Source organism: Durio zibethinus, chromosome 18 (genome assembly GCF_047325235.1).
Source record: "Durio zibethinus cultivar Kanyao isolate XHJ-2024 chromosome 18, ASM4732523v1, whole genome shotgun sequence".
NCBI classification, from domain to species: domain Eukaryota; kingdom Viridiplantae; phylum Streptophyta; class Magnoliopsida; order Malvales; family Malvaceae; genus Durio; species Durio zibethinus.
Window position 1 is genome coordinate 4128404 of NC_143179.1, and position 26000 is coordinate 4154403.

Below are 26000 nucleotides of genomic sequence, written 5' to 3' on the forward strand. Positions count from 1 at the left end.
ATGCTCAAATTAAAGTAAAAATATAATTTAATTCAATTAATTTATTTAATTATTTTAAAAATAACATACAAAATATTTAAAATTCAAATTAAAACATTTATAACTCATCTTTAAAAAAATAATCTAATTGATTAAAATTAAAAGCTCATCTTTTTTATTAAAAAATTAAAGTCCGGACAATGATGTGAAAAAATTGGATTAAGCCGTTAATCTACCACGTGAAATATTGTTTCGTCTGGGCAAGAACCCCAATAATTGATGAGGTTTTGATTATCATTCAGGTGGACACGTGTCGAATTTTCATTAGTGGTTTCAATATTTTATATTATCAATGCTCCGTATCACATTAGAATCTCTCATGTTTATGGAGGATAAGAATTGGAAAATTTTTTTAAGTAATAAATTACGTTTTCTTACTACTACGTCTTAGTAGATATTTTTTGCAATAATAAATAAATATCGTAGTAATCCTCCACGTCAGCCAACGCGAATTTTCAGCCTACGCATCCCACAACCAGTCCTAGTTGTCGGGCAGAATATACACGTGTCCTCAATCTCATATCTCATCCAGATTATCAACACGTGTCGTACTCAATTTTGTTGCCGTAACATCAGATCTTGTCCGTTCATTTTCTTTCCATAATTGGACCGTCCTACGTCACCGACTTTTTGTCAAACACATTATTCTACGCTCAAACTCAGAATAAGCAATTTAAGTCTCGATCTTTTCTCGTTCCGATCAAATTTTGTTTTATCCAACTTTTCATAATAAGGGTGCAAGGTTTATAAAATGCTTGCGTTTGCAGAGGATTATAACGCTTTTTAAGTTATGAACGTGTAATGAGATATTTTGAAAGGAAGTAAAAGGGTGAATACGCCAAAATGGCGTGTAAATTGTCAGCTTTGACAATAATGATAAAGACGACACCTGTAGGATAACAGCTTTCGTTTTCTGGATGTTGTGAAGGGCAAAAATTTTCGAAGTCTCGAGAAATCGAAGGAACCGATCCTCTCTTTTCTCTTTCAACAGCTATAAAATGGCTGTGCTTCGATTAGATCTGCACCTTTTTTACAAATAAAAATTTATTATCATTTATTTCTGTTATAACCCAAAAAAAACTCTGTTTGAGAAACTGAAAGGATATCTTTGCGATCAGGCGTTCTCGTCGGGATCACGCTGTTGTTGTTAGTCAGATCGGGCTATTTTCCTGGACTGAAAGTTCGTTATTCTATAAAAATTTGTTGAAGTTAGTAATTTTATTTTTGATTGTTGTTGAATTATTTGTTTAGGTAATGTGTCAGGCCAATGTTATTGTTGAAAGTGGTAATTTGTTGATTTTCTTTGTTAGGCGATTTAGTTTCTGAGAAAATTGAACAAAAGAGAAGGAAAAGTTGCTTGAGATCATGCGTTACCTCCTGAGGTGTTCAAAAGATTTAGTTCGGCAAAAATATAGACGAAATTTATAGTTTCAAGTTTCTTTATCGTTCTCTTTGAGAGTACTTAATAATCAAGTGGAGGCATAGGACTGAAGAGAACTGATTGGCTTTATATGATTTAATTGATGATCAACCGTGTTGCACAAATGATAGATGATTGAATCAATTGCTCCTATTCAGCATAAGATCGCGAATTTTTGATTGACTGATTGATTGTAAACTTCGATGGAATTTGATTGTGCGTAGAAGAATGCGTGTGATATAAAAAAAAATTGTTTATTCGTTTTTTGCCTGATTGATTTTAGGTCATGGTTGTGTTCTTTTTGCTTCCGCTGCTGTTGTTTTGTTATTGTTTGTCTCCTTGCTGCTGCTAATTTCTGTTTGCAATTCTAGGTAGGAATTTAATTTAGGCCTGAAAGTTAATTCATACGTATTTTATTTTTACTTTATTGATTGAATCTTCTTATTGGATTTTTTTTTTTTATTAAAGTTCACTCCATTAGAGGATGTAGTTGTTTGTAGTGGTTATTTAAGTGTTTCCTAATATTATGAGTTATGTGACCTGCTGTTTAGAGCCTTTGGCATAAGCATTGCATGTCAGTTGCATTTGTATTGTGAAGGATACTATCTTAGATATTGCTTGTTGCTAAGCAATTCCACAGCTTATCTATCAAATTATGGTGTTTTTTGTGTTACTATTTGTTCATGGGAGTATACAGCCAACCTACGTGATGCATCATCGAGGCATGTTCATGGATCAAATGATAAAAAAATGATTAGTTTTGTTTAGTATTAACCTAACAGTTTTAAATTTAGGTAATGTGCCATACCTCTGCAATCAAATGTAGAATGGCGAAAACAAAGTTATATTACAGCTTGGTTTTATAATTGGTCTGCTTTTTGCTTGGCAGCCAAATTTTCTGTTGTCTAACACTAGATTTTTTTTTTTTTGGTTGGGGGGGGGGGGTTTGAATAACTTTTATGTCCTCCTTGAGCAGAATATAAAAGAATAATAATCAATTTACAATCTCATTTTAGGGGTCACTTTGGCAAGTTGGTCTTGTGACATGTTGTGATATCTTTCTCTGGACAAGAAAATGCCATAGAAGAGACTTTCGAGATTGCAACACCTGGTTGTATGTGGGAAACTATATAAAACTTATGTTTACTTCAACACTTGGAATGTGTGGTTGATTGTCAGCTAACCAAGGACACCACAAAGTTGACTTCGTGATTTTGAATTTCAATTGCTCCTGCAGCTTATAATGGGAATTTGTTAGGGATTTTCGTGCAGACCTTTTTTTTAACGTTAGCTGCAGGTGTTGAAGATGCTAAAAGTCGGTGAACCCCTTAGGATTAGTTGGTTTGCCTGCCTTTTTTCTGCAATACTTCATTATCTTTACAGGTTGTGGAATTTGTTAATCTACTCAATCAAGGGCTTAAGCGTGTGGGATGATAAACTTGTAATTTATATATCAGTGATAGATAACTCTCCAAGTAGCAATTGTCTATTCATTTCTTCATCACATTTGAACCTTTTACCACATTAGCATGATTTTGTTGCTGACAAACTCTTGCTTCTAGGTTTATCATCCCTTTGGCATTCATTCTTGGTTCTTTTTTCCAAATGAACTTAGATTTCTTTCAAATCTCTTGAAGAGTGGCAATAACATATAGACAAGGTAACTTTTGTGTCCGTGTCCAAAATTATGCTGTCAGCCTTTTTATCCACCCAGCTAAAATTCCTCTCCAGAATCCCTATAAGGGTCGATCTTAACCAACAAGAAACAAAAGAATCTCCGCTAATTGGGCATTGACTACAATCTTCCTATCTTCCTAGATATAAGTTACCTTATTGAGTGGTGAACTACCAGGTTGGTTTACTCATGACTGCAAATCTTCTGGTAGTTTGGAGATTTCCCATGTTGAACTTGATTTTGGGACAGAAATAACTAGGTTGAAATGAGCTCAATTCTATATGAAGATACACCTCCTCAAGTCCTAATGTGAAAGTATTAAGTGATGGGTAAGTACAATTGTCAGAGGAGACTTGGTGCAGAAATGCTGATGGAGGTAGGCTTGTCCTTGTGGACAATAACACAGCCAAATTGCAATCAGTCTTTCTGCTATTTTTATTTTGCATTATAGAACATGTTTGATTCTGTGATCTATTGCTCTTACCATAGGTTGGGACATCTATTGGTCGTTTCCAGTATAGTTGGATTTGGGCTCAGAACTTCAAGCAATCAAGTGTTCATGCAATGCTATTGCTTTCTATTCACTGCTGGAGGCTCTGGAGTTCCTCAGTGCTGCATTATTGTTATTTGTGTGGGATTATAGTAGTTCTACTTATTTTGATGAATCGTTCTCTTGGAGTAATGCTGATTGGAGCTGTTCGACCTTTCTTGGATTATTTTGTTGCTGATTTCAATTGGTCTGCAGCAGTATAGAAGAAAGCAACAATGTCATGGAGTGTTTGCCTGTCTTGTTCAAGCCACTAGATGTGTTTAAAATCTTAGGTCTTTGCTAAATGTGTTGCTATTTGCAGGTTTCTTATTGCCAGCTGTTAGATAGATATGGTTTGATCTGGAGATGTCATTTCCAATGGAGGAAGTGGAAATTAAGCATTCTGGATCCAAAGAACTAGAGCTTTTCTGTCAGCAACAAAATGAAGGCTGCAAAATAAATGATGAAGAGTCAGAGGGGTCATACTCACAGCAATCTTGTGGGGATACCATGCCCAAACAAGAATCAAATGAGGCAGAAGTTACTGAATTGCTGGAGAAGGGGTTTGTGGAGTATGGGTAAGCTCTAATCTTTTGCTTCACTTAAATTTATTTGCATTCAGGTTTCTTTCCATTGTTTCTTGGTTAACATCATGTGCTGTTATTTTCCTCCTTTTTTTCTCTAGTTGCTCACATTATCGAAGAAGGTGCCGGATTAAAGCTCCTTGTTGTGGTGAGATCTTTGATTGTCGCCACTGTCATAATGAGTCCAAGGTTGGTTCTTAACCTTAAATATTTAATGGTTAACATAAATTGGTTTCGATTTCACATGGTTGTTTGAGAATGCTATTATTAAGGAGAACACTTAAAGCTCATGTGAGTGTTTATCTTGCATTTTTCTAAGGTTCATGAAGTTAATATGTGCTTGGTTTTATTGAAAATTTCTAACAGTAGCTATGACAAATCTAATATAGAACTGGCAAGTTGAGAACTATCTCATCCTATCATCCAAAAAAAAAAAAAAATCCTTTTATTAATTTTAATAACATTAACATTCAATTAATTATTGATTATGTGCAGAACAATATCAATGTTGACCAGAAGCTGAGGCATGATCTTCCACGCCATCAAGTTAGTCAGGTATTATATCCATTTTCTACCCTGTGGTAAAATGCAAATTTTTTCTTTTTATTGGGTGACATGTCAATTGTAATAATGCTTCATATTGGTGACATTTGATTTTTTTCCCCTTAACTTTTACCAGGTCATATGTTCACTATGTGGCACGGAACAAGAGGTAAATTAGTCTAATTCATTTTTATGGGTGTTCCATTAATCATTTTTCTTTTGAGAGGAAAGATGTCAATATTAAACCTGGAACCTTTAAGGTATGCATGTCTAAGAGGAATATAGTTTTCTTGATGACAGGGAAAAGTTAATTAGCATAATCTAGTGCTTTATATGTAGTAGGACTTCCCCTAAGCATATTTGCTTTTGATTTCATTCTGAACAGGTCCATCAAGTCTGCATTAACTGTGGTGTATGCATGGGGAAATATTTCTGTAAGGCCTGCAAACTCTTTGATGATGATGTAAGAGGTTAACAATTCTCTAATGTAGCCTAAGAATGTGAATCTTGGGTTTTCCATCTTTTATGTTTTTGTGACTTTTGTCTTCTTGTCTCTGCTCTTTCTATTTTTGCACAAAGATTAAACAGAATTCATTTACTGGCATACTAACATTGTTTCTACTTTGCAGACATCAAAGAGACAGTATCATTGTGACGGTTGTGGGATCTGTAGGTATGGTTTTGCCTTAATTTTTTTGTGCTGTAATGGTTTTCTGCAAACCAATTTATCCTCCAAGAAAGTCGTTATCATATGTTATATTGATGAATTTTTATCCAAAATTTGAAATTGTTGTAGAACCTCAATGTGATTGGCAGATACTGATGTATCTCTTTAAGTTCAAATTGGCATTGCTTTCTTCATATCCTTCAATTTTTGGGAAACGACAGTCTTATTACAACTCTTAGTTTTTGCCGACAAAACATATTTTTTTCCAACTGTTTTAGTATTGTTTATGAAATTATTTTCCTTATTTATTCCCTGTTCACTTATGTTTTTCTTTATCATGTCACTGCATTTGTCCATTGATCTTGTCCTTGTCACTAATAAATAATAACGATATTTTGTTCCAGAATTGGAGGACGGGAGAACTTCTTCCATTGCTACAAGTGTGGTAAGCTAATCTGGATCTATCTTATATAATTTTGTGTTAGAGCTTGTTATATATTTGAAGATTACCAATACTTGTATCCTTTTCCTTTTGTGTTATAAAGGTTGCTGCTATTCAATTCTTCCGAAAAACAGCCATCCTTGTGTGGAAGGAGCAATGCATCATGACTGTCCTATATGCTTTGAGGTAACTTTAATGAAACATTCTCCTATTTACCATCAAATTTATTAATAAATTGATATACGTAACTGGGAACTACAATTTGGATGTGCAGTTTTTGTTTGAGTCAAGATATGATGTAACTGTTCTGCCATGTGGACATACCATTCACACAGATTGCTTGAAAGAGATGAGGAACCATTTCCAGTGAGTGCTTCTGTTCTATCTCAGGTTTAACTATTTCATGTTATTTGCAATATTTCAATATTTTTGACCGCTATGCCGGTTACTGCAACAGATATGCCTGTCCTCTGTGCTCCAAGTCAGTCTGTGACATGTCAAAGGTTTGGGAGAAATTTGACAAGGAGATTGCAGCTACACCAATGTCAGAACTGTATCAAAATAAAATGGTTTGTGATCTCAATCTCCTCTTCTATGTTACTTATTCTGTCCTTTTGTGTATTTTTATGAGAGCTGAGAGCCCTACTGACAAACCATGTATTATACAAAAACAAGTATCTATCTATTTTTGAGTGCAAACCTGAAATGAGTTTAGTTGGGATTCATTTCCATGGAAGCATCTCCTATTATAGGTTTGTTTGTTTACAAATTTTAATTGTGATTAACAGGTTTCAATCCTTTGCAATGATTGTGGGAAAAAGTCAGAAGTTCGGTTCCATGTCCTAGCTCGAAAATGCCCAAATTGCAAGTCATACAATACTCGGCAAACAAGAGGCTAAAATGTCAAGAGTAGAAACTGGAAATGACTTGGTGATATCATCATGCCTTGGGCTCTCGTCAACGTGCTAAGCATACACTGATGGAGATAATTGTTGTCCTTTGGGCCTGCGTTCCATTGTGGTCTTTAATTTTTTTTTTCTTTTACTTATCTTGCCACTGTATTTGCTTGTATGCTTAATTTTTTGTAGATAATTCACAGCATCATTTCCGATATATTTCCATTTTGTCCTCGTTTGGATTTCCATTTTGTAGGACACATGGCAGTTTCATCCTTTTAGGTAGCTAGTGGTCCATGGAATCAGTGTTGATCTGTTCCAGTCGTCTTAATCTTCTTCCAAAGGGCTCTCGAATTTTTCTATTGTTGTGTGCGAGCTGCTTTTTATGTGACTCTGATGGGAGGGCTTCTTGTCATGGACTATTTCTAAATCTTAGGCTCAGAAAATTTTGGTAAATGATTCTGGGAATTTTAAGAATTCAAAGCAGGTCAGCAGGAGTCCGACTTGAATTCTGGTTATTTTGATTCCTCCGGATTCCCAGGCTGCGGCTTTTAGTAGTTGTTAGGTTAATATAAACTTAATTGCCTTGTCTTACTAGTTTAGGGGACAACTGCACCTTTGAATACTCCCTCATTTACTTCAAGCAATATAATCAACTACAAAATCAGTTGAATATATTGTAATTTTACCTGATCTTAAGATTTCTCCTTAACAATAAGACAAATAGTCGTTGGCATTGATGAATTTACTGATATCGAGTATAAAGCTGGGAGCAGATAAGATGATATTACCAGAATAGTGAAGCGGTACACTTTTTCTTGTGGTCTGTTATTTTTTGCTCTTACCTCTAAATAATTAATGAATCAACGAGAAAGCAGTTTTCCTATCTTTGATTTGCCTTGTTTGGACATAAAGGTTACAGAGAGTCATTTGCTGTTTCTTTAGGATTTATAAACAGCAATCATTAAACCAATTAGTTTATAGGGATGTGCAATTTCAAACTTGACAAGGAAAATCACATTCAGCTTTGAATTTATATATATATATATATATATATATATTAAATCTCATAAAAATTAGTTTTAAAATATATTTTTAAAATTAAATATATTTGATTTTAGAATTTTAAAATTAATTTTTATAAAATGTTATTATATGACCGTGTATAATATCTGCAACAAATATAGACTCAGATGTGAACACAAGCAGTTAGAATTCAGTGATTTCTTTGGTGCAGATCCTTTAATATAGAGGCACAGCAATTCTGTATGTAAGAGTTCTACTTCAATATGCGTCAAGGACTAGGAGGTTACGTTTGGTGAAATTGCAACCAAGTAATTATGGTCATGGCCATGGTCATGGTATCACAATTAGGAAGGTATCCAAATTTCAAAAACAATGGGGCTGGCTGAGAACCCCATCAACATATCCTTGTATAACTAAAAGCATTTTTTGAGAGTAAAAAGAAATGTAAAAACAGATCAAAAGAAAAACGTGATGAACCGTACTCATTGCATTCGAATTGAAAATAACGAAGTAAATAGTATTAGTACCGAAATGAAGTTACCAGTACAACCTAAATAGGCCAACAATACATCAGAATCCAAATACAAACTCGTACTTCATTATCATGCATCATAGACATCTAATAAAGAATTATGCAAAACTGGCGAAATTATTGTTATTACATTTACCAAAGTTTCCTAACAAAGTAGAGCTCAGAGTAATAAGGAACAGATGATTTACTAATGTAAGGGTTGAATTCTTTTCGCTCAAGCCTTTTTAAAAACCAATTACCTCTTCAATGTGCCAATTCTTGTGTTTGGAGAAGCTTTTTCAATCCAGCTTTACTGAAGAGAATAAATAATGCACAAACCAGAAAGAAGAAAGGAAACCAATTGTGCCTGTTGCAAACATGATTGCAAGAACCATGAAGAGAGAATACCCCAAGTAGAGAGTAGCAGAGACAGGTCCACTCAGACTCTTAAGATCAAATATGAGATAGTTTACGGAGTACAAGAATATGTATATGGCAACTGAACCAGAAGCAAAGAAGGATTTCCACCACCATTTCCAGTCCTCCACACAGAGATGCATGTAAGTTAACACCAAAGATACTTCAGCGCAAACCACAACTAGTAGGATCAGAACAATGAACAGAAACCCAAAGACATAGTAAACTCGCCCCATCCAGATGCTAGACATGATGAAGAAAAGCTCAATGAAAAGGGTACCAAAAGGTAGAGTTCCAGCACCAAGAACTAACAGCCAGGATGGGTACTTTTGAGCGGGAATTTCCCGAGGGATCTGGTTGGTTCGAACAGGGTATTCAATATGAGGTGCCTTAGCCCCAAAATATCCACCAACAAGGGTGAGTGGAACCGAGATACAGAACCAAAGTAGAAGTAGAATAACAAAGAGAGAAAATGGAATAGCTCCTGTGCTGTGACTTCCCCACAGCAAGAAATTCAAAGTGGTTAGAATCAAAAAGGCAATACCAGGGAAGAAACAAGCAGCCTTCCAAGAGACAGAAACCCATCCCTTGTGATCGCCACATCCAATTGTTCTCCATAGACAAACAGCAGCATAGCCCGCTGCAATACCAAGAATCATGTAGAAAAATAGCATACCTGTAATAAGAGTTCCTCGGGATGCTGGTGACATAAATCCAAGAGCAGCAAACAATATTGTCACAACTGCCATCCCAAGGATCTGAACTCCATCCCCAACCATAATACACAAAAGAGCAGGATTGGATGGGGCACGGAAAACATCACCAACAACAAGCTTCCACCCGGATAACTCCTCATTCATCTGTGCTTGGGCCTCCTTGTCAAGCTCCTCATACCGGGTCAGATCCCGCCTAACGGTCCTTAAGAAGATCACAAGGACTATACCAGCAAGGAAAGTGATAACCATAAGAGAATTCAAGATAGAGAACCAATGGACTTTGGATCCCTCCATCTTCAAATAAGCATCCCAACGAGATGGCCACTTGATATCACTCTCCTCAAAGGCAACCTCATAAGTGAAGACAATCGGCTCACCTTCCTTGATAGGCATTGACACTGTAGTTGACTCGCATTTAATTGGAGATGGATACTTTTCATACATTTTCAAGTTCTTAACCAAGTTGCCATTATGCATGACGCTGCAAGGAACCACCTCAAACCCAACAACCATATACCCAGGCACATCCAATCCCCCATTGCCAATAGTAGGGACAACCTCAGCAGCATCCCCAGTCCCCATCACACGTGCCATATTCGTTTCCTCATACTTATGAACAAGCACCTTAAATTTCAAATGATTAAACACATAATACACATCCTGAACATTAACCCCAACCGGATACCCAGTCCACCTCAACATAAAACCCTCTTTCATAGTATACCTTATTGCAGGCAGATTATCAAGAATCAAGTTGACCTGATACATCTCATCAATCCTCTTCTTCAACAACTTAAAATCATCTGCAGATAACTTATCGGATTGGCACAAGAAGATCTCGGTCTCATTAGTGAACATCTTAAACCTATACGGCGAGTTCTCAATCCGATCTCCCATGAGAAGCTCACCAAGATTCTCAGCACTATCCTTAACACCCTCTGTAGGCTTACAAAAGGGTAAACTGTAATAGCTAAAGGGCATTTCAGTGTCAATGGAAGTTAGGGAATTCACTTTGACAGCTAAATAGTCCCCGACCACATATTTGTGAGGGTAACTACCAGGCAGATAAAAACCGTATCCAGATTGAAATATCAAGCAAATTGTCAATACCCAGATCACAAAATTACCCATTGAGTCCAAATTCTGTCAGATCTGGAAAAACCCAGATTGAGAAATGAGTTTATAAGCAAAGAATTAGGTGAATTTCGATGTGGATTATAGCAAAATGCTAGCAGTCCATGTAATATTCAAGAAATTATGTAAAGGAAGAATGGATCTGACTAACCTTTGGAAGAAGAATTAGAATAGCCCGAGAGAGTCTCTACGAAGAAATTTTAAGTCCAAACATAGAGATCTTCAAAATGTTCCTTTTTCTTTCCAACGAAACTGAAATTTCGAGAGAAAGAAAGTAGCAGTGAAATGTACGACAATGGGCTTATATGATTGGCCTGGCTTTGTGCGGTTTCTGCTAAACCATAAACGAGTCACCGACACCATATTGAGATTTTTTTAAAAATTTTGAAGCTTTCTTAGTTGTTTATTTAAAAAAAAATTATTTGACTAATTAAAATGATATTAAAGTGATAATATATTTTTTTATAATTTTTTTAATATATAATAAAATATATATCTTATTATCTTAATCTTATTCGTAGAATTAAAAAGTTATATAAATAAATTTTTTTATTTAAATATTTACTTTAAAATAAACATAAATGATGTAATAAAAAATTAATTAATTTTTATTACTTATGATATCTATTTATCTATATGAAACATTTAATACAATTATTTTCGTTACCAGTTTTTAAGTAAAATGAAAGCAATAAAAATTAGAAGAGACCAAAGGATGTTGGTAAATTTTATTTTTTTTATAATTAAGATTATTAAAATATAAATCTGATAATTAAAATAAAAAATTTAACATTTTACTAATAAATTACATAATTATTTGGCTGACCTAGTTATCTTATGTGGACCAAAATTTTTCCTTCTACATGTGAAAATGAATTTTAAAAAACCCCAACTCCTTTGGAAAATAAAAACCAACTCAAACATTTAGAGCCTACTTTGGGACTTGGGATGACAATTAGTACAAAAAGAGTAAATGACACTAAAGATGTCATGGCTTTGGTGTTGGATCAATTTCTTGCTATTGGTGAAATGGATGAGTAGGTTTTTTTTTTTTTTTTTTTTTTTTTGTTTTACTTCTCTTGAGACCTTGTCAAATGACTTTCAACGAGATTAATGCTAAGCTTATATCAAATTCTATTAAAAATAATAAAATAATTTGTATCCAATAAATTTTTATTAATCTCAACATGATAAATTTAGATTTTTTTATTAAATTAAAAGTTGAATCGAATTCGAATCAAAATTAAATTTAAATGGTACTATCTCGATTAAAATCAAATATATGTAAAAATATATTTTTATTGATTATTTAATTTTATATTTATATATTAATATATTTAATAATATATATTATATTTATGTATAATTAAAATATAATTTATATACAAAATAATATTTTATATTATTTAATTAATTTTAAATTGAATCAAATTTATGAATATATAAATCAAAGAAAATGAAAAATAATATTCTAATATCAAATCAAGCAAAAACTCAACCTGAATCATTATCACCTTTATACCCGTGAGCAAAGTAAATGGGCGTACATTGAAATTAACAATGAAACTCGGAGAAAAACAAACAAAATAAAAACAATTAGATTGTTTTGAGTTAAACAACTTGATGTGTCACAGGTACCAAAAGAAGATGATCTACAATCAAATGGCTTGGAAGTTGGAACCCTACCCAAGATTCCATTTTTAGAGTTAAGTGAGCTGTTAATGTACAACAACTTGTCCAATCATACACCTTACCTAGAAATAATATTCTGATTGAATGTCAAAAGGAATAAAAGGTATTCCATACGGGCAATGAAGCAGATGCCTTGCCACCTAAACAAAAATAAAGGGCATGATAAAGCCTTACGAAGGAAGTTTATGTGATTGGATCAAACCGTTTTTCACATTTTCTGACTTATGTCAAATGGGTAATCACCCAACTAGAGTTCTTTACAGCTCCTTCGAGTCAAAACCATGCCACAAAAGAAGGCTTCAAGGGCTCCTTCCGCATATAGAAAGTCTTTTAATGCTTTCGTAACCATTTTTTTTCAAAAAAAAGTTTTGAGTTAAAAGGGACTTCCCCATTCAAGACAGACCGTAGATTTCAAAGAAAACTTGCAACAAATTTACAAATTGCCCACCTAGAAAACTGTTAACAATGGGATTCGAACTAAGTATTCGAACCTTATTAATTCAACCAATCCCGTTGAGGCAACTTGTGTTTTTATGTGAACATCTAAAAATCCTATAAAGGTTACTAAATCATGGATTTTTTTCACCAAAAACTAATTGAAATTGAAGGGCCAGAAAGCCACCCACAACTCATGAAACAGATTGTAAACCTAGTAAGGGAAGAAACCAAGGATATGAGAAAAATGAAAGTATCCAAAAGGCAAGAAGCTTTATTACCTGTAAGTAAATTTAGACGTATGATAAGTGAGGTGAATGTTCTGATTTGGTAGTAAGGAACTAGAAATACATTGAATGAACCTTACAACCGTTGTATCCAAATGTTGCTGTGCCTGGCCTTTTGTATCTTCATTTGAGGCATGACTTCTATCGGTTAGCACCCAATCCTAGCGATTTTGGGAGCCTAACAGCAACTAAAGGATTAACAATGCCTTGTGAATCCTTGCCCAAGCCCATACCTTCAACGAAACCCATCTTACCCATCATCTTGGATCCAAAACCTTTGGTATGCTTTTCAAAAGCTCCAAAAGATTTGTGCTGACCCCTCGATGACTCACCAAACCCTTTCATACAATTTTCAGAGGCTCCATTGGTTTTACCATGAACCTTCTCAGAATCACTGTTTGCGTTGGAGAAATTCACACCCAGCCCAAGTGATTTAGGCCGCCGTATGACTTCAATTGCTTGTGCCATACCTTGACCATCTTTTCCCAACCCTCCACCTTCAACAAATCCCATTTTAGCCATCATTTTGGATCCAAAACCCTTTGTGTGTACCTCAAATGCACCAAACTTTGCTGAGCTAATGATACCCTTATGTTCAGAAGTTTCTGTCGTACCCTCAGAATCCATAGTTCTAATCTCAACAGCGTCTGACGGCAAGAGGCCACTGGATATAAATGAGATAGGTTGACTTGCATATGAACTCTTTTTTCCACTTCGCTTTTTCTCACTTGATTCATCAATGGTACTAGAATTGACTTTCTTCATGCCACTCCGTTCAGCAACCTTTTGTGCTCTTGTTCGACCAGCACCCAATGCTGTAATATTAAAGCCTTCATTAACAGCAAAATCTGCATCCCCCTCACCAGCTCCAATTAGCTGAAATCCCAAAAAAAGGGTTACAATTTTGCTAAGTTGCCATTAAGAGACTGTCCAATTACATACTGAAACTCTAGAGAGGGCTAATAATAATAATAATACAAGTTGAATAAAAACAAATGCAGAATCCTCTGCTTGAAGTGCATAATCTTAAGAATATATTTCAAAAGGAATTTGGAACCTTTTCCAGGCGAAGTTTGTCGCTGGAAGATGGCAAGGATGTGTACTGTGTGCGTGTCACTGTCACGAACCTGTAAAGGGAAATAGCATTAACATCAAATTCCATTTCTACATCATGCACAATTGCTCATGCAGCAGGCATATTAATTACCTTTTCTTGCCAGAACCCTGGCATCCGCTAGACAGGCGGTAAATTGCAGCTAATCTTCGTACCTACAGAGACCTAAAGCACATCAAATATACTCCAATAGCAGCAAATTAGTCATCAGTTTGGTAAAAAAGAAGATAAAAGCCTTTCTTTGATGTTGATTTATGTCAGAGCTCCACATTCAATTTCAAAGCAGGATTCTTTAAGAAGCGTTCCAAAATAATCACGGCCTTTTCCCTTTAAATACATGAGTTCAACAGCTAACTAACACTTTCCATCCCACAATTCATCTTCTTTGACGCTGCTGATGATATTTTCCTTGATTGGCCTTAGTAGTGATTGAATAAACTAACTTTCCAAACTTAAAATTAATCAAAACTCATATTTTGGGCTAAGTTGAAATATGGAATTGCAGAAGTATTATAAATGCAAAAATGTACTTCATGAAAAAAGAATGAGAACTTCAGATAAGGAACCATCATGATGAGTAAATAAGGCTGCCAAAATCACACATAAAGGAAATCACCACTGGGAGTATTGAAGTATCAACACAACATTTGTAAACCATAAAATAAGCAAACTCTTCCAAGATACAACCAGACAATAAATGCAAAGCTACTACTTACACACATATAGACATTTTATTGGTGCAACATAAAATACAAAAAAAAAAAAGAAGATTTATGCCTAACCACTGTTAGATGAAGCAACACCTCTAACTCCTTAGCATTAGCATATTTTTTTGGAGGAAATTTTTAAGAAGAAGAAACAAAGTTGCCTCATGCTTTGGAAGATCCAAAATGTTACATCTCATGGCCAGCAGGCTAAAAGCTATCCTGCACCATCTACCCTAAGGCCTTAAGGCTTACTGGAATAAAGTACAACAATTAAATAAGGGAAGCTGTTTTTCACTTCCCAATTACTAAACTCAAGATGACAGGAAGGCAAATCAACCATATTTAAACTTTGATGAACTTTTTAAAACATGTCTCTAATTAGTGGAATATTCTCACTCATATCCTAACTGAAGTCCGCTTTTTCGAATAAGCTGGTGGATAATCTGTTCTCTAGTTCATACTAAAATTCTTCCCAGTCATAGCCTTAGTTTAAAACCAAATAAACCTCATCCCTCATTTGGTAATAATGAAAAAAAGCCATTCAATTGCACTAAATTAAAATTGTCATATAATAAGTGCATTGCATTGTCTCATAGCAGAAATTGATCCATGCCTATAAGATAGGAGGAAAAAAAAATTATACAGCAAACAAGAGGGGAAGGGAGGTTGAATAAGAAAATCAATTCTGAACTGCATAAGGTGAACCATAGGGCCATACCTGGGAACAATCCCAATGATGCATGGGTTGAAAAGCAAACATATCGACCCCATCCAAAACAATCTGCTCTAATTTCTACAAGTCATCAAAATATGGAGCAGTTAATGTCTTGAACCAGCCATGATAATCCAATATTCATTTAATAATTCCTTCAATAGTTTCTCTCATCTCAGAGCATTGCTGTATGTACTCTATAAGAAAGGATAAGGGTCATCTCTTTTAGCTTCAAAATTCCATATCTTCGAATTTAATAATTTATATAAATATATTATCACACTTTATTTGTCAATTACACTATTAGCCTTTTAAAATTGAAAAATGAATTATAAGATACTTTCCATTGAAAACTCTTCCAAGCTAAAGAGTGAAAGTCAAAGTTTAAGCTTTCCCCAAATCTCCAGATTCCTCTCATACATTTATATCTCATGGTAATCATTCTTATTTTCTTGTGCACTAGTTCAGCGTTCACATTAGATGTATATCTAATTTAAATGTACACATTGATTGCATAACAAATTCTTTACTCATTTTTTTATATAAAACATCAATAACACTTAGTCTTGCCTACAAATATCACAAGATTTCTGCAACTACTAAAAAAAAAACCAATAAATACAGAAGGACAAGCTTATATCATTTAACTATTCTTGTCATTTACCCTCCATCTCACATTTATGGTGCATTATCCACTTTTAATAGAATTATTTAAAATATTCCATCAAGCCTACCAATCATCATTCATGATCCTTCTCTGTTCTAATTAACAACAAGAACGAACCAAGTATGTCAAGTCAGTTACAGATTTTGCCTTTGTGTCCTATTTCAGACCATATCATATCTCGAGTAAGATTATCAAGAGCAAGGTCATTTTTGCACTAGTTAAATTTTTAAGCCTTCTTTTTCTAATGAAAGCATTAAAAAGACTCACAATTTTTTATCTTATAAACAACTTTTTGCTAAATCTAGATATTATGTGCATACCATGAACCCACTGACAAGATACTCTGCCTTTTTAAATTTTGTCCATCTCCTCTCCATTGTTCAATCATGATATTGATAATGTATTTAAACAAAATTGTAGCATCTTCCACCACCTACAATTACCTCAGCTTACTACTTGAATCCTCCAAAGAGTGCAAAACACCTATATACTAGATTGCAATGAGAAGCAAATATGTGCATGTTAGTGGAGTTGCTCAATTATTCACTGATTTTTGATGCAATTTCTCAGCCTTCTCAACATCCACTATGCCTAATATATAATATTGATAGATTGTTTGTTTTCTATCACCTTTTTTTATTAAGTTGTTTTGTGTTTATTCAGAAACTTACAACCACCTCTCCTAATGTAAACTATTAAAAAGAAACGAAAAAAGAACAATCAGTTAAATTTGTTAATGCGAGTGGAATAGAAGAAAAGTCAAAACCAGCAAAATATTTTTTCCAGTTGTTCCTCTTAAGGCTGTAACAATTTGGTTCTTAGTCTTGTACGAAGAGAATAATGAATCACTTAAATAGTGCCCTTCTTTCATTACTTCTTCAAATGTGCAACTTTTCTGAATCTATTTTGTGGGAAAACACTTGTTTACAGTTGGTTGTAATCTTGCAATCTGTATATTTATATTTGTATCTCTACAATTAAATATTTGCATCCCCAGAATTAAGGACACAAAATTAAGATAAACAATCCCTCAATTATAGGATCAGTTTAAGAAAGATTTAGTTTCCTAGTTTACCCACTAGTTAGTTGTATATAAACTTAAGGTGCTTGTATAATTCTTAAAGAGAAGTTTTTCAACAAACATTTAGTTTTACTCTTAGTTTTCCATACAGTTTTATTTCTTAGTTTTTCCACATTGTATCAAAGCTTTAGGCTCTTCTTGGGAAGAAAATTTTTTCAGCATTAATTGTTGAATTCTATTTCAGGCCTTCATAGCAAAATCTTCTTAAATCTTTCAATCTTATTTTTTTCTTCTTTGGCCTTCATCGCATAGAATTGTTTCTGATTAAACCTTTACTATCAAGACTCGTTTCAGTCTCGAGAAAGATAACAAGATCTGCCCTACTACCCGATTTGAGGAAGTGACAACTAGTAAAACCACTGGAATACTACAGAAGTATTGGGAAAAAAGAGAGTTGGATAGAGAAGAGATTGAGAAATTAAGAAACCTTGACCCTTGAAAACCCTACTGGGGTATGTTCTTTGGGTAAGGTCTTTAGTTCAAGTAAAGCTTCTGGTTCTCATGGATTAAATGTCTTAGTTAAGCCTATTACGAGTTCTTGGTTCATTGACTCAAAAGCCATAGACCATATGACACATTCCTCATAAAAGTTTAGTACATATACCCTATGTCCTAGTAATAAGAAAATTGTTGTTACAGATGGTTCACTTACTACAGTGGTAAGATTAGGAGATGTTCAAATTAATCCCTCATTTGTTTTTAAAAATGTTCTTCATGTTCCTGGATTGTCTACTAATATGATATTTATACAAAAACTTACTAGAGACATGAACTGCAAAGTGACTTTTTACCCCCATATTGTGAATTTCAAGACCAAAGCTCGGGGAAGAGGATTGGACTTGCCAAAGAGAATGATGGACTATACTATCTTGAGACATCAAACAATACAAGTAATATCAAGAATAGTTTACCTTTGTCATTTCTTTTTGAAAAATCTCCCAATAAAGACAAATTTTGGCTTTATCATTTTCGTCTTGGACATCTTTTTTTTGGAACTTTGAAAAATTTATTCTTTGTACAAAGGATTAAATGCCGAAAATTTTCATTGTGATGTTTGTGACCTTGGAAAGCATAAATGTGTGTCTTTTCCAGTTAGCAATAAAAGAAGTTCTACTTCTTTTTACTTGATTCATAGTGACATATGGGGTCCCTCTACAATTGTTAATATTTCAGGTGCAAGGTGGTTTGTTTCTTTCATAGATTATTGTCCCTGGATCTTTTGGATATTTTTACTTAAATCTAAATATGATATGAATGTTGTGTTTTTAAGCTTCCAAAACATAATCCAAAATCAATTTGGAGTGAAAATCAAGAGATTTAGGTCTAATAATGCAAGATACTATTTCAACTAGAGTCTATCTACTTATTTCCAAAAGAGGATGATTATCCATGAGTCATCTTATGTTAATACTCGACAGCAGAATGGAGTGACAGAGAGGAAAAACAAACATTTGCTAGCCACAACCCGAGCTTTACTTTTGCAAGCAAACATATCCAAATCCTACTCAAGGGTTGTTCTCACTCCCACACATTATAAATAGGTTACTTTCAAGGGTTTTGGGATCTAAAACTCCTATGGAATTATTCTCACAATTCTATCCCAACCTCACTTCTAGGATATTTGGTTGTACATCATTTGTTCATGTTCATGTTCACAGTCATAATAGGGAGAAGTTAGATCCTAAAGCAGTTAAATGCATTTTTGTGGGGTATTCATCAACTCAAAAAGGGTATAAGTGCCATCATCTTCCAACCAAAAAATTTTATATGTCAACAGATGTCACTTTTGAAAGAAGTAAACTATTTTTTACTCAATCTTATCTTCAGGGGGAGACTTCATTCATGGAAGATAAGGATAAAGACTTCTTTTTGGTTAACTTATCCTCCTTTTCAACATTTTCACCCATTAATTCTTCTGAGTCTAAACCTATTTCTTCTTAGTCCAAGTCAAACATTGAATTTGAGTCTAAACCCATTCCAAACACAAAAAATGTGACAAAGAATAATATTATTTTTTGATTCTATGAGGGAATTATAAGTGTACTCAAGAAAGAAAGTTCCAGACCCTAAACCGATACAACTTCAAGAACCTGATCTTAACTCCAAAAATGAGATAACTACAGTCTCTGACTCAATTTCTCAAAATGTGCATGAATCTCCTAAAACTATAACTAGCAATTATGATCTGCCTATTGCTATTAAAAAATGAATTAGTGAATGTACTATGCATCCACTATACGCAATCTCTAATTTTGTGTCATTTGAAAATTTCTCACCATCCCACAAAAATTTTCTGTGAGCTTAAACGTTATTTCTATTCCAACTACATTATCCGAGGTATTATCCAATGAAAAATGGAGGCTTTAGAGAAAAAAAAGACATGGGAACTGATAAAGTTGCCTAAAGGAAAAAATCAAGTTGGGTGTAAATGGGTTTTCACTGTAAAATACAATGTGGATGGTACTGTTGAAAGGTATAAGGCTAGGTTGGTGACTAAATGCTACACTCAAACTTATGGAGAGGATTATCAAGAAACTTTTGCTCCAGTTGCCATGATGAATACAGTTAGGATTTTGTTATCCTTGGCTGCAAATTACAATTAGTAGCTTCAACAATTTGATGTAAAAAATGCTTTTCTACATGATGATTTGGAAGAAGAAATAAATATGAAGGTTCCACCGGGATTTGGAGGTCATCTAGAAGCAAACAAAATATGCAAGCGAAAAAAGGCTTTATATGGCCTTTTATAGTCTCTTAGGGCTTGATTTGGGAGATTTGCCACAGTGATGCTAGCAATGGAATATAAGCAGAGTCAAGGAGATCACACATTGTTTATCAAGTACTCGGATTCAAGGAGAGTCACAGTTCTATTAGTGTATGTTGATGATATAATTGTAACCAAGGATGATGAAAAAGAGAGAGAATCTCTAAAATAGTGTTTGGCTAGAGAATTTAAGATAAAAGAGTTAGGGAGATTGAAGTACTTCCTAGGAATTGAAGTAGCTTACTCACGGTATGGTATTTTCATCTCACAATAGAAATATTTGACGGATCTTTTGAAGGAAACTAGGAAGTTTGCAAGTAAACCTACAAATACCCTTATAAATCCTAATCATAAATTTGGAGAAGCTAATGAAGATACTGCTGTGGATAGAGAAATGTACCAAAGATTTGCTAAAAGACTCATTTATCTTTCACATACTAGACCTGATATAGCATATGCTGTGAGTGTGATAAGTCAATTTATATAGTCTTAAAGTGCACCTATAGGCTGTCTACCATGTATTACACTATTTGCAGGCCAATCCTGGGGGAGGTATCTTGTTTAAAAGAAATTAGAGGCTGGGTCTAGAGGCATATATAGATGCAGATTATGCAGGTTCAGTAACTGATAAAAGATCAATCTCAGGCTACTGCACTTTCCTAGGTGATAATCTTGTTGGAGTAAAAATCAGAATGTGGTGGCAAGATCAAGTGCTGAAGCAAAGTTCAAAGCAATTGCTCAAGGAATTTGTGAACTACTATGGTTAAAGATTATCCTAGAAGACTTGAAGATCAAGTGGGATGGACCAATGAGACTCTACTATGATAACAAGTCTGCAATAAGCATCGTACACAATCCTATGCAACATGACAGAACAAAACACATTGAAGTAGCCGGCACTTTGAGAAATTAGATGGTTAATTTGCACACCGTATGTATCAACCAAGGGTCAACTTGTAGATGTATTGACTAAAAGTCTCGGTAGTGCTACATTCAAGAAATTATTTCTAAGCTGAGAATGAAAAACACCTACTCACCAGCTTAAGGGGGGTCATGTGGGAAAACACTTATTTATAGCTGGTTGTAATCTTGTAATCTGTATATTTATATTTTATCTCTAAAATTAAGTATTTGTATCCCTAGAATTAAGGACAAAAAATTGGAATAAACAATCCCTCAATTATAGGAGCAGTTTTAGGAAGATATAGTTTCTTAGTTTACTCACTAGTTAGTTGTATATAAACCTAATGTGCTTATATAATTCTTAAAGAGAAGTTTTTCCACATACATTCAGTTTTACTCTTAGTTTTTCACACAGTTTTATTTCTTAGTTTTTCCACATATTTCAAATCTTTTCTAACCTAATTTAAATCTTTAAATGGCAGCACAAGTTGGGATAAGGCAATTCATTTATAACTAGTAATAATGTTAAGAAATATCTAAGATATTAAATGAAAAATCTCAATTTTAAATTATAGTATAAGAAAAACAAGACGGTGGAGGAAAAAGACAACGAAAATTAACACCATGGCGTAACCTATAACTTATTAGAGAGTGTGATGCAAATAAATCACAATAACTATCCTATGAGGAAAAATATTGTGTCAATAATCATCAGAGTTACAATAAAAGGAAACAAAAGATTGTTAAATCTCTTAAAAGTTTTTTGTTTTACCGAATTTATCTGCCAAAGATCAACACCCCGACGAAGCATTCTTTCACGACACTTCACAGCAATCATTTCCTTACGATGGTTCTTCTTTTCCCCTGAACAGTGACCGCGTCATAAGAACATATAACATGATTTGCACTTCACATCTATTTATGTACCACAAAGACAATGATAGCAAAATCAAGGTATTTTTAAATAGGCCTGCAGCAGCCAACACATTGACTTTTAATTACTTCCTCATTTGAAATGAAAAAAAGAGAAAATAATAGATATTAACATCTACCAAATTAAATGTCCCATAATGAAAATTTTCAAAAGCCAGTTCCCCACAAGTGAAAGGAGAAAACACTGTTAGTATAAGTTGAGAAAATTTAACAAAGGAAACTATGAAAGTGTACCTGAAACATGATATAAAATAATTTGTCATTTATTTCATTTTCTTTTTTTTTTACACACGGAGGTGGGCTACAGAAAGAAAGATGACCCTCTCCCTTCCCAAAAGCCCCACCCTCACATATCAAGGTATAAACCTGAGACCTTCAAGTTTAAAATGCAAAGCTCTAATTGTTAGGGTTTCACATGATTTTGATTTCATTTAGAACAGAAGCAAGAGTTGAACAGAAAATGTTTTCTTCATAACCTGTTAAGCAAATATTTACACACGGGCAAGTGGCTGAATATCTAGTAGTTGACTCACATAGTCGGACCAGCTCACTGTTCATGTCACAATAAGGATCCTAGCAGATCTAAGCAACTATATATCATCATATTCCAACTTTTAAAAAGAAACTAAATCTTCTTTTAACTCATGAAAAATAGATGGAAGCAATACTTTAATGTAAATGAGAAAAAAAGTTGGAATACTCTCTCTTTTGCATACCTCAAGTAGTTGAGGTACAAAGAATATAATTTATCACAAGCAGTAACTATAAAAGCAAAAAAGGAGCTTTATATTTCTATCTATTCAACTTCCTTGAACTCCTTATTTCCTTTCATTTAAAGTTTTCCACAATTCCAAACACATCCAAAGACTTTTTAGACACAATGAAGAAAGCACTTAAAAATTGATTATATAGTCATAGTGTAGAGTAAATACTTATTGATTGAGATAACCATATATTAACAATCATTACCAGGAAATTTTTGGGAATGTTTACTCTTTTGTTCCTGTAAAGGCCAAGAGCGAGGAAACCTGGCAACATGCTTCTTTTTAGCAGACACAGTTCTTGGTTCCTTTGCTAGCACAAGACCATCCAAAGCTGGTGACCTAGCATCTTTAGCACCTCCAGAGTATTTCTTTCTTGACTGATTCTTCTGAATGCCATATTCCCTAGATGCATCTTGGAGAGCAATCCCACCAAGCTTCTCTAATGTCTCATCAAAAGAACTGCTAGAAGAACTATCATCATTCAATTCATCCAAAGGCTGACCTACCAACCACATTGTATCTAAAACACTATCCTCCCCACCAATTCCTTCTAAGTAATCAACTGCAACCTCTTCATCAATATCTGAATCATCATCAGACAAAACTTCGGAGGCATCACTCCCATATACTCCATCTTGCTGCTCCTGATCAGTTGTCTCAGGGCTTTCATCATCTAGTGACTCTCTATCATAGTCCTCTTCAGTTTCTCCATCAGACATATCTTTAGTATATAACTTCACACCTCCAATTGACAAAAACCCTGAATTTTTCTTTGGGGACAATTCATCAGAAAACAATTCTTCGTCATCATCCAACTTGCCATTATTACTATGATTATCATCAGCATCCATTTCCTTCCCAGAGGATGATAAATTAGAACATGCTCCTTTTTGTTCTTCCATTTGCTTCATACATGACTCAGTTCCACTGGGGGTTGCCTCTGATTCGACATCAAAACCCAATCCTCCATGAGAGCTATCACCTAGCACAAAATCTGAACTGTATTCATAAGTATAATTTACATGACTGGGCTTTGGAGGTGTGTTTTGATCCATGTAAGCAATGATTTGAGTCTCCTTTGAATCAACCAAAACAATAGGATGTGACTCATCCACTTTATTATCTCCCCTATGTACCTGAACACTTGATTCTGGATCCTGTTAGAAATCCACATAAAAAACTATCATTAGAATCTACTCAGCATAGATGACTAGGGTTTTTTGGCTTCATTGCAAGTTATTTCTCAGAAAAAGAGAAAGATGCTCTAAGGATAAAACTAACGATGCAGAGTAGGAAGACTTCATCATTTACCGTCATTATACCAGGGGCAAGGAAGAGAAAATGATTGTCAAATATCAAGGTTAATCATCCGTCTCAATTCTCAAGTAAAGTAACAAATAAAACAAAACTCCTAAAAAGTTAAAACAAGCAAAAAGGGGAAAAAAAGACCTTCACAAGAAAATAAAAAAAGGAAAGAAAAATGTGAAAAAGAAAGGTTCATCATGCTGTTGAACCGGATATTTACAGTTTTTTTTTTTTTTTGCCAAGGATATCTTCAGTAATTAGGGCTCATATTAGACTAAGTTTTCCTACTTAAATCCTCAAAAACGAGGGCATTATTGAGAGATGTTTTGGAACTACTTCCAATAAAAAATACTCCAGTGAATCTTCTTCTGCAACAGATTCTTTCAGTTCAAATAACTAGCAAAGGAAAATTATGTTATAACCAATATTTAACCTCTTACAGAAATCCAAGTTTCTTGAATACAGTAGAAACCAGAACCAACCCCAGTAAAAATGCCAGTTTGACACTGATAAAATGAGGGGAACATACTACATACGTGTACAAAACTCAACTTTATAAAGACTCGAATCATATAAAGCAACAAACTTTTGATATGCAAAGGAACATACTTGAATATCGAGTGAAGGATACTCATATCGTATAAAACTCCCACCAGATTTCATTGATGATCCATTTTTAGAAGCAGAAGCCTTTGCTCTATCGGGATTCAACCCAGAATTTGAATTTCCATTTCTATTCCTGCCTGCAATTCAACACTCCAAAAGAAAATTTTCACAATTCCACCCCTACATCCAAAGAAATTAACTAATACAAAGACAACCGGTTTGATGCTTCGATTCCTTCGTCCAACTCAACACCCAAAAGCAACTTTTTTTACAATTACAACACCAAACTAACCTTCATAGAACTTTATAAAAAACCAATTTTATTTCTGAAGTGCAATAACAATTCTTGATGAAGAAAGAAAACAAGTTAAGTTTGTTTTTCTCATTTTCATTTTCCTAGCAACCAAACATACAGTTAGAAAATTTATTGAAGGAAAATAAGAGAAGGGACCTCGAGAATCCAACTGCCAATCAGATAAAAGACCACCCTCCACAAAAAGAGAGTTCCTGATTCGAGTAGATGAAGATTTGGGGTCTGTTCTTGATCTTCCTCTGCTACTCTTCGTTTTGTTATTGTTGTTGTTGTTGTTGTAGCTGTTGTTTTTATTTCTATTGTTATTTGATCTTCTCTTATTTCCACCTCCTCCCATGGCTGCTGTTAAGCCTATCGATCAAATCAACTTTTTTTTTTTCTCAAAGACACAAGGAACGGAAAATTGAAGAGAGCCTTTACCTGCTCTTTGGTCTTTCAATTTAGTGTTCCACGATCAATCTGGGCCGTTAATGGAGGTTAGCTGTACCTGCTATCGGTCTGCCACGTGGTGAACCGAATATCATCGTTCGGTTGGGTTTGATTCTTTTATGCTTTTTCCCAAGTGCCAAGCCAATGGATTAATTCATTAGTGAGCGATGTAATTTTTTTCCCCAATAAAATTGGATGTCATATTTAAATCTCAAGAAATATAAGATTTTTTGTAAAATTAAAAATTTTTATATTTTTTTCATTAATTCACTATCATCTAGCGGATAATTATAAAAGTCAAATCACATTAATTTTTCAATTAAAAAAACCATTTAATTTCATGAATATAAATCAATGATTTAAAAATATAAAATTTTTAATTTTATACCTTTTATAAGTGAATCTCTTTCTTTTTCTTTTTTTCTTTTTATAGTCATGAAAATTGATATATAAATTCAAGTTAAAACCATCATGCTTGTCTTAATTCTAGAATCTAAAATTATCAAGCAATCTCTTGCTGGTGAAGCAGGTATGAAATATTGTAAGCAGCAAAAACAGGAGATAAATATACATGTAGTTGCCATGCATTTCATGGAAGCAATAAACTTTAGCAGATTTTCTCTTGATTTCATCCCATATCTTTTCTTTTATCTTGAGTTTGAAGATACCCACATTTCTATTTCCTCAAA

General features: G+C 34.1%; 3 protein-coding genes across 22 annotated transcripts; 1 reads left to right on the top strand and 2 right to left on the bottom strand.

Annotated features, from left to right (window-relative positions):
- Positions 1-1062: 1062 nt before the first annotated feature.
- Positions 1063-7012, top strand: LOC111298998 (putative E3 ubiquitin-protein ligase RZFP34). Of its 18 annotated transcripts, none has more exons than XM_089747024.1 (14): positions 1063-1247; positions 1350-3510; positions 3624-3901; positions 3986-4241; positions 4349-4436; positions 4743-4802; positions 4927-4959; positions 5176-5253; positions 5420-5463; positions 5862-5902; positions 6003-6085; positions 6174-6265; positions 6357-6468; positions 6688-7012. In XM_089747024.1, exons 4-14 carry the CDS (start codon positions 4030-4032, stop codon positions 6796-6798), a joined length of 954 nt encoding a protein of 317 aa, XP_089603150.1. In that variant the 5' UTR covers positions 1063-1247; positions 1350-3510; positions 3624-3901; positions 3986-4029; the 3' UTR covers positions 6799-7012. The 18 variants fall into 18 exon arrangements, with proteins under 18 accessions (XP_089603150.1, XP_089603151.1, XP_089603154.1 ...); XM_089747025.1 differs by having other exon boundaries at positions 3022-3510; XM_089747028.1 differs by having other exon boundaries at positions 1063-1219.
- Positions 7013-8311: 1299 nt separating this feature from the next.
- On the bottom strand, positions 8312-10875 carry LOC111299000 (transmembrane 9 superfamily member 11). The gene is made up of 2 exons (XM_022893837.2): positions 10751-10875; positions 8312-10617 (listed from the first exon to the last, which is right to left on the bottom strand). Exon 2 carries the CDS (start codon positions 10594-10596, stop codon positions 8632-8634), a length of 1965 nt encoding a protein of 654 aa, XP_022749572.2. The 5' UTR covers positions 10597-10617; positions 10751-10875; the 3' UTR covers positions 8312-8631.
- A 2104-nt stretch (positions 10876-12979) lies between these two features.
- LOC111299001 (uncharacterized) lies at positions 12980-25488 on the bottom strand. Of its 3 annotated transcripts, XM_022893838.2 has the most exons (9): positions 25303-25488; positions 25021-25221; positions 24573-24706; positions 22864-23815; positions 21734-21825; positions 15553-15627; positions 14221-14282; positions 14071-14140; positions 12980-13889 (listed from the first exon to the last, which is right to left on the bottom strand). In XM_022893838.2, exons 2-9 carry the CDS (start codon positions 25217-25219, stop codon positions 13155-13157), a joined length of 2319 nt encoding a protein of 772 aa, XP_022749573.2. In that variant the 5' UTR covers positions 25220-25221; positions 25303-25488; the 3' UTR covers positions 12980-13154. The 3 variants fall into 3 exon arrangements, with proteins under 3 accessions (XP_022749573.2, XP_089603148.1, XP_022749574.2); XM_089747022.1 differs by lacking the exon at positions 25303-25488 and having other exon boundaries at positions 25021-25272; XM_022893839.2 differs by lacking the exons at positions 15553-15627; positions 25303-25488 and having other exon boundaries at positions 25021-25272.
- Between the last annotated feature and the right edge of the window lie 512 nt (positions 25489-26000).